The sequence below is a fragment of the Sander lucioperca genome, chromosome 3, assembly GCF_008315115.2.
Source record: "Sander lucioperca isolate FBNREF2018 chromosome 3, SLUC_FBN_1.2, whole genome shotgun sequence".
Taxonomy (NCBI): Eukaryota; Metazoa; Chordata; class Actinopteri; order Perciformes; family Percidae; genus Sander; species Sander lucioperca.
Window position 1 is genome coordinate 16,651,229 of NC_050175.1, and position 8,499 is coordinate 16,659,727.

At 38.3% G+C, this 8,499-nt stretch overlaps 1 protein-coding gene across 2 annotated transcripts; it reads left to right on the forward strand.

Annotated features, from left to right (window-relative positions):
• The first annotated feature begins 101 nt into the window (after window positions 1-101).
• ctsba (cathepsin Ba) lies at window positions 102-8,142 on the forward strand. Of its 2 annotated transcripts, none has more exons than XM_031314065.2 (11): window positions 102-240; window positions 3,235-3,362; window positions 3,738-3,823; window positions 4,084-4,198; window positions 4,478-4,593; window positions 5,188-5,273; window positions 5,366-5,512; window positions 6,137-6,253; window positions 6,367-6,495; window positions 7,007-7,088; window positions 7,414-8,142. In XM_031314065.2, exons 2-10 carry the CDS (start codon window positions 3,240-3,242, stop codon window positions 7,078-7,080), a joined length of 993 nt encoding a protein of 330 aa, XP_031169925.1. In that variant the 5' UTR covers window positions 102-240; window positions 3,235-3,239; the 3' UTR covers window positions 7,081-7,088; window positions 7,414-8,142. The 2 variants fall into 2 exon arrangements, with proteins under 2 accessions (XP_031169925.1, XP_035855279.1); XM_035999386.1 differs by having other exon boundaries at window positions 112-240; window positions 3,225-3,362.
• Window positions 8,143-8,499: the final 357 nt, after the last annotated feature.

Sequence of the window (8,499 nt, forward strand, 5' to 3'; positions counted from 1 at the left end):
AACCAAAGACAAACCACAGATCGGAACCAAAAAGCAAGAGTGTGTGTGTGTTGCCGTTACGTTACCGATCACATGAGCTGCATTCATGTGACCGCCGGTTCACGTGGTTCCTAAGATATAAAGAGAAGAGGAGGACTATTTCATTTCACAGAGTTTGTGTTTATAGTGACAGACAGGTACATGATAGAGGGGAACCTGAAGATCTGAAGTACACACCTACAGCTGACCGAAGAGCTACAGGTAAATTATTTATGTTTGTTGCTTTGTTCTCTGCTCCTTACCTTAGCTAGTTTCCGGTTATTAGACGTTACAGATTGTTTACACGGTGAGTTAGCAGTTAACAGCTAACCTAGCTAAATCCGTTACACTTTACATAAACTAGTGGAGAACACATAACGAACGGTATGTTCAATTAATAGTTTTGGACGGACTAATTTAATACAAAAAAACAGTTCAATTCCAGTTTATTCTCAAGGCTTTAAATGGTGTTGTTTTCGACTCCCTGGCCCATTAGGCGTATGGTCAGAACAGAGGAGGTGATAAGATATGGGGTTGTCCAAACACACGGTGTAACCTCATGAATTAATGATTAGTGAAATCTGGCAGCACCTCCAAATAAAGAAAGAAAGAAAAGAACTTGAAACCTGAAGTTAAAATAAATATGATACATAATACTGAACCGTCAGGTGCATTGATGCAACAGGGAAATGGAAAGTGAAACTAGGTTTTTATGAGAGCTGGAGGCAGCCATAATAAACTGGAATAGATCGACCTTTTGTGTAAAATGACCATAGACAACTACAACTCAATTTCCAGTCTAAAAGAAAAAGGAGACATGAATGAAAAGTGAAGTGTGCACATTTGGAACCATAAGCAAACCTGACATGATCCATTTTTTAAATAATGAGTAAATCCAGCATTGGACTTCCTTCCTGTCAGGCCGCAGACTAACGGAGAACACACAACACCATTTGGCATTATAGTTAAATATTACAGATTTACAGTCTGTGTTGCCTTTTTAATCTATATGTGCATGTAAGATGAAAGATATGTGTGTAACTTTTCATGTTTTAAGAAATGCTTGTACTTGTACAGTAGCTTGACGCTACAGTACTTCCAGGTATTTGTGCTGGAGACCTAAAGATGAATTTTATAGCATGAGAAGGAACATTACAGAGCATTGCGTTGTTCCACCTACAGTACAGTATTTTTTTATTTTTTATTTTTTTAAACCCTTATTCCTGTAGTTTTGACATCCAAACGAGTTCAAAGTCTTTCTTTTCAGAGGTACCTATACTAATCAGCATTGTCCTGTTCATATTCTTATTGTTTAACACAAATACACTAAAGGGAAGAGAGTAGATGAACACAATATTTCAAGATCTCCTCCAGCTGAACTCAACCTAAAGCTGTAGGACTTATAATGTGAAAATCATTATAAAGGTGGTGATGAGGAACTTAAATGTGTTGTCTCTGTGGCTTTGGTGCTGACTCATCCATGTCTTGAGTTTAAATCTCCCACAAAGGGGAATGATTTCACAACCCCTTGGCCTTTTAAAAATCTGTTGGTTAGCATCAGTTAGTCATCAAGCTAAAAAGTGGGGGTTGTTTTTTTTTTTATCTCAAATAGTTAGATATTTTGGACATGCAAGAGTACTGCCAAAGAAAGGCCTCAGTTATTGTAACCTTTTGTGATCCTTGCTATGATAATTGTGTTGAAACTAATTGACATGAGATTGATTAGTTTCGTGTGTGTGTGTGTGTGTGTGTGTGTGTGTGTGTGTGTGTGTGTGTGTGTGTGTGTGTGTGTGTGTGTGTGTGTGTGTGTGTCTGTCTTGTGGCCCAGTCATGTGATATCCAACCGGTTTCACTGGAATTCATATTTTCTCTGTCACTCTCTCACAGACCTAGGGTCTTTTCACTAGATTCTCTTCTGCTTTCTCTGTAAAAGAAACAGGTCATGCCTAAGCAGGTGTGCTGATTTTTAACAGACGACTAACAAGACAGGCTCTTGTTCTCTAGAGAAAATCCTATGTGGCAGTGTGCCAATGAAAGCACAGAGGGGCCTATGAGTGATTAAGCTCCCATACAAGCCCATGTAAAATTGTGTTGGGCAACACACACTGCAAATGTTGTTTGCTAATCTTGCTTGGAACACACAGGTTGGTAAAATACAATACAATCTCTGAATGCTAAAAAAAAAAAAAAAAAAAAAAGTCAACGTTTTCTGTGTCTTGTTTTGTTTGTCTAAAGGCTTTTGTTCTCCACTCCTGCTGTTTGGGTCTTAATGCGTCATCTGTTGTCCTTTTTTATAAGGGTTTGAAGCTGCATGTTAGTTAATCTCATGTTTATAAAGAAGCACAGTGTCTGCACTGCTATTGATTTTGCTGGACTTGGAGCATCCTGTTTATCCTGAGCACACTCCATGCCTCTATTTAATAGGCTACATTAGTAACACTAATAGGCTTTTGTCTGGAGCTGATCTCAACTCTTACCCATGCATTTTCCCTCTAATAATGTGGTCCCATGTCTACCATTTGATTTCAAACTCAGACCATTTGGGGCTTGCTCTCGCTTGTGGGGGCGTTGCTTTTTAAGTGGGAACTGAAACTCACTCTATCTTGGTATGAAAAGTCTTGAGGGTAAATCGTGGAAATGTTTATTGTACATGTGTGCCTGCTGATGCAGCGTGTTTAACCACTTTAAAGATCTCTGATGAGCATGACTGAGGATAAGAGGTTTTCCCTGTGCTTCTATGTACATTGTGTTTGCATGTTCCACTCGTAGCTGCAACCAGAGTGACGATGTCTAGTCGGCTGTGAATTTTGTTATCAGCCTAGTTTCAGGATTCAAGTATGTAAGTGTTTTAAGCATGTCATTGCGTTGTCTCAGACTTTTATTTTTATTATATATATATTATTATTATATATTATATATTATAATAATAAAAAAATAAAAAAGACAGTCTACAATTTCCCTAAACTGCTCCATTATCCTACTGATATACCCTCTTTCACTGTTTTTTTCTGTTTTCAGTAGGTTTTTCTGACCTAGAATACCTTTTTTATGTAAAGTCTTCTTCTTGTAGCTTTCTTTTCTATAGTTGTTATCCCTTCAGTCTTGGTAAGGTTTAATGATTGAATCAGAATTTATACAATAAAATTACCATGGCTCAAGTATAATTTGTAACATGAATAATGAATAAACATTTCCTCTCCATTTTGTATTTTTCAGGCAAAATGTGGCGTGCCGCCTTCCTCTTATTGGCTGCCAGCTTGTCAGTGAGCCTGGCCAGACCCCACCTCCAACCACTATCCAGTGAGATGGTTAACTACATCAATAAGATCAACACTACCTGGAAGGTGTGTTTTTTGTTTTCAAGATTCAAGATTTTTTTTAATCTTTTGAACAGTTCAGGCACATTGGAATTGTTGGGCAGGCTCTTTGAGTCAAGTACAAAGAGTAAAGGGCAAAAAAAGCATACCAACTAAAATAGAAAAAGATTATACAAGGTAAATATATTAAAATAAAGTAAGACAAAAAAAACTTAGATACTATACAAAAAAGTGCAAAGAATATAATTAATTATGAACACTGTAACTGGAGGATACAACTATGGGGGATATTGCATTTGTAACGAGCATAAATATTGCACGGTATTTTTTTTTTTTTCTCTATCTTGTTTTTCTTACCTTGGTAGCAGTTTTATTTGACTAAATCTACTTGCACTCCTGCAGGCTGGTCACAACTTCCATAATGTTGACTACAGTTATGTCAGGAGACTCTGCGGTACGATGCTGAAGGGACCTAAACTGCCAGTCATGTGAGTCTCACTTGTGAAACACAGGAAAGGAACAGATTCGTATCCCATTATGCTTACATATCACTGAGTCATCATTTGCTGTGTTGTACACTAATTATACATACATCTGTACAAAAACAAGCAGTGTCATGGACCAGAACTCTATACCCCACCTGCCCAATACAAAATGGGAAAAGTACATCAAGTTTGCTTACACTGTAGTCATAAGTTGTGGTAGCGCACAGTAATACTTACCTCTATAACTCGGTTTCCCTCTGCAGGGTTCAGTATGCTGGAGACCTGAAGCTGCCTAAGAACTTTGACTCCAGAGAGCAGTGGCCCAACTGTCCCACTCTGAAGGAGATCCGAGACCAGGGCTCCTGTGGATCCTGCTGGGTAAGATAAAATCTCACTGCTCAAAAGATGTGACCACATTTAACTGGGATGAGGATTTTAGGTTTTTATTTTTTTGAAGTAACATATTATCCAGGGAATTTTGTTTATCACTTCGATTTGTGGTTAGTAATGTGTTGAGTCACACAAACACCTATGCTAAATTGTTGACATTCACTTTTACAACTGATAGTGCAGTCATTTTTATTTACACTGTATACAGCCCCAAATCACCAATTGCATTTGTATGTCTGTGACATGTGTTGGTTGTTCTGCCCACAGGCGTTTGGCGCTGCAGAGGCCATCTCTGACCGTGTGTGTATCCACAGCAATGCCAAGGTTAGCGTGGAGATCTCCTCAGAGGATCTGCTGACCTGCTGCGACAGCTGTGGCATGGGGTGAGAGGCAGTAATGTGTGAAAAGTTTCACTACTATTTGTCTGCAAATGTCCCCAGTAGATGCTTGCAGTGACCTACATTATGTTCACCATTAATCCAGAGCTCATTAGCAAACCACATGATGTGGAATTTGAATTACTGGGTATTTAATGGGAGAAAAGAATGAATTAACTCAATACAGGCTCTCCAGTGAATGATCTGATAAGAAGATAGAAGTCCAAAATTGTATAGGAATGCATTTACTTTCAGTTTCATGCATTCATTTATGGTAGGCTGTTGACTTTGTTTCTAGAGCCACAGCAACCACTAGCCTCATTGTAACCTTACATAAAGATGATTCTACTGAGATCCACACAATGACATATACATATTTTAAAGTGAGCACCGTTAATAAATCAGTTCTTGGTATCAGCAAATACCGTAGGAATAGGTAGGATTCCGAATCTCTATTTTGTTAGGGAAAGGTTGGGTCGGTGCTTCCCTGATATTGTACAACATTTGGAGTTGGAGGCAGGGAGTACATAGTGGTTGTCTGTAAAAGTGGATTTTGTTTTATACATTTTTTTTTTTTTTTTCTTCTCTCTCTCTTTTTAGATGTAATGGTGGCTACCCTTCAAATGCCTGGGACTTCTGGACCAATGAAGGGCTGGTTTCTGGAGGTCTCTATGACTCTCACATTGGTGAGTTTTGTGTGCGAGACTCCCCACAATGGTACACAGGTGTGGTGTCTACAGTTCTGATATTTGTGTCCTTGCTCTTTTTGTGTCTACAGGTTGTCGGCCCTACACCATCCCCCCCTGTGAACACCATGTGAATGGCAGCAGACCCCCCTGCACTGGGGAGGGTGGAGACACACCCCAGTGCGTCCAGAAGTGTGAAGCTGGATACACACCCGGCTACCAAGCGGACAAGCACTTTGGTAAGAAAGAAAATACTTCCATAAATAAGGGAGATATTAAAGTTAAGCATGCTAACATTGTCTCTGTGTTCTGTGATTTTCTAGGAAACATGTTTCTCACTTTAGTTGGTTATATTATATTTAACTGTAATACTTGGAAGTGATTTGATGTTGCTCTGTTGATAAATGCAGTATAAAAAACAAAATAGCAAGTTTTTGAATAGTAAACAGACTCGGTTGAAGCATGATTTATTATGTTGAAATATGTAACACCGTAGTGCATAGATAAATATTTTTGAATTAATCAATTAATTTCATTGGCAATTCTACTCAACTATTTTTGTAATGGGTATCATTAAATATAGAATCAATTTACAAAATACTGTTATTAATCTATCACTAACGGGCATACATTTACACTGACTAGTTTAGACATGAATGGTATTAGATCTTTGATAAGGACAACAGAACCAGTTGATCTACATATCCAATCATGCCCCATTAATCTTGTATATTTTGTAATCTCTTGTATGTGCCACAAGCAGTATGTTTATGATGTAAAATGGGCCTAACCCTCCTGTTGGTGAACAAAGCTACACACACGCACACACAGAGCGGAGGATCCTAACTCAAAGTGTGTTGCAGGTAAAACTTCTTACAGCGTGCTGTCAGATGAGGAGCAGATTCAGAGTGAGATATACAAGAATGGCCCAGTAGAGGGAGCCTTCACCGTCTATGAAGACTTTGTGCAGTACAAGTCCGGTAAGAACATGAGCACCATTAACAGACAAATGTGGCAAAAACTCATGGCCACAAAGTCCTTGTATGCTCACAACCTGTTGAGCACAGGGTAAACGCTGTGCTCGCATATCCAGGTGTGTATCAGCACGTGACTGGGTCTGCTGTGGGTGGCCATGCCATCAAGATCCTGGGCTGGGGAGAGGAGAATGGTGTCCCCTACTGGCTCTGTGCTAACTCCTGGAACACTGACTGGGGTGATAACGGTGAGCAGAGACACATATTACATGCATAGTATACATACATAACATTCACGCGATAATCACTCTAGATTATAAATGGTAGCCCTCCTATTTACATGTGGGAAGGGAATATTCTAATGCCCCAACTGCTCTCAACTGAACACATTATTGAATCAACATCCTGAAAGTTTCACACAACTTTTCATTCCCATCCAAAACTTAGATGCCCATGTACAGCTGATACTATTTTTTGCATAGTGGTACAGTATTGCTACGTTTAAGTAACATGATATGAATACTTGTCTGCAACAGGTTAAATATCAGTAAATCAACAATTGTATAATACGTTGCAATGTAAAACTCCTTGTACTGTGTATATACCTGGCAGCCCTTCTGAATATGAGACACAAATGCACATACCATATGTTCTCACACTTAAGATAGCGAGATATTTTATACTTACAAACATGCAATTGATGGTGTTGCGTAAAAGATACCCTTTTTTTATGTAAACTGGTCTGTTTCTGGTCTTCAGGATTCTTTAAGTTCCTGCGTGGAACGGATCACTGCGGTATTGAGTCTGAGATTGTGGCGGGGATTCCCAAATAAATTCTATGGTAAGACAACAAAACAACATGTAATGGCAATATATTGTACCGGCCTCAAACAAACCTGTGTTTACTGTTTACCTATACAGTACAACTCTGCCATTTTGTTGCAACCTCCCTAATTTAATGTCATAAACCAAACTGGAGTGCATGGATTTATATTTGTGCGCAAGCCTCTTAGCTCTAAAATGACTGTTAACCCTATACCACCCCAGTAGCTCCCATTTCAAGTCTGAGAGGCTATTGTCTTTGTGAAATCCTCAACAAAGGTTATGGATATGACTTGAAGTATGTGACTTACTGCCTCTTATGTTGTTTTTTTTTTCTCTTGCAGGTTTTGAGCCGAGGTGCCCATTACATATTCAATAGAGGACGACACGCTCAACTTGCCTGCTCTAGAAAGAACTTGTTTTACAGCTTTTAGACTTTTTAGTTAAGGCCCACTGATCACCTTGCACACATGGCATGTGGTTGTTGTTGTTTTTTAAAGCAGACCGGAAAAAAATCATTTAGGTGGATTAGCAGATGTATCACTGTTTTTGAATTGAATGTTTTTTGGGACTGAGCTGTTGTAATGTCTTTAAGGCAAGGTCAATCAAAAAATTTGCACAAGAGGAAATCGTTTTTTAAGATGCATATGAGCATTTCATTTGATCTCAGGTGATTCAAAGCAGACTGTCACTGTTGTAGAATTTCATTTTTTTCCCCCTCTTGTCCCTATTCTGCTCTTGGAAAGTGTGGAGCATCTCAAGACTCTGCCCAATGCAGCAGAGATCAGTTTGTTTTTAATGTTTTTAATTTTTAATGATCACAGCTTTCATATTTGATATTTTTATTCAATATTACTTCTCGGTGCCACAAATGCCACTCCATAATGTTAGGTACTCATTGTGAATGGTGCCTGTTATCGTTTTTATTTTTTCTAATTTAGTATCAGATGAGAAATTTGAACTTTTTTATATGGTGGTTATTGAGGTGTTTTTATTGTCTGCCTGTGTTGATCAATATATTGGCACATGAACTGTTATGTTCTGAATTAAATAAAACAATATTTGGTTCCCAATGTGGTGTTGTTACTCTTGAATATCATGCTGGCATTTGAAATAAATGTTTTGATGGTTTGCTCGCCTGATGGAATTGACTCACAGAAAAATTTAAATGACCAAGAAAATGTGGGCCGAGATACAATCGATAAATGGATAAGCAGATGTGAGTCAAAACTATTATGATGGTAGTTGATAAATGTTGTAGGTGTCTGCTGTTTCTGACTTTTAATCCAAAAAAGTGTAATAAAAAGACTCTGACTTACAGTAATGGGTGGTGGTTTTGTGACAAACATTCATTCTGAAGCACCTATTTTTTTATGTAATGTGAGCATTATATATATATATGTATGTGTATATATATAAAATGGGTATAT

Coding starts and splice junctions, on each gene's coding strand:
- ctsba (XM_031314065.2), top strand. CDS start 3,240: ATGTGGCGTGCCGCCTTCCTCTTATTGGCTGCCAGCTTGTCAGTGAGC. Junction 3,363..3,737: donor AGATCAACACTACCTGGAAG/GTGTGTTTTTTG, acceptor GCACTCCTGCAG/GCTGGTCACAACTTCCATAA. Junction 4,594..5,187: donor TGCGACAGCTGTGGCATGGG/GTGAGAGGCAGT, acceptor CTCTCTTTTTAG/ATGTAATGGTGGCTACCCTT.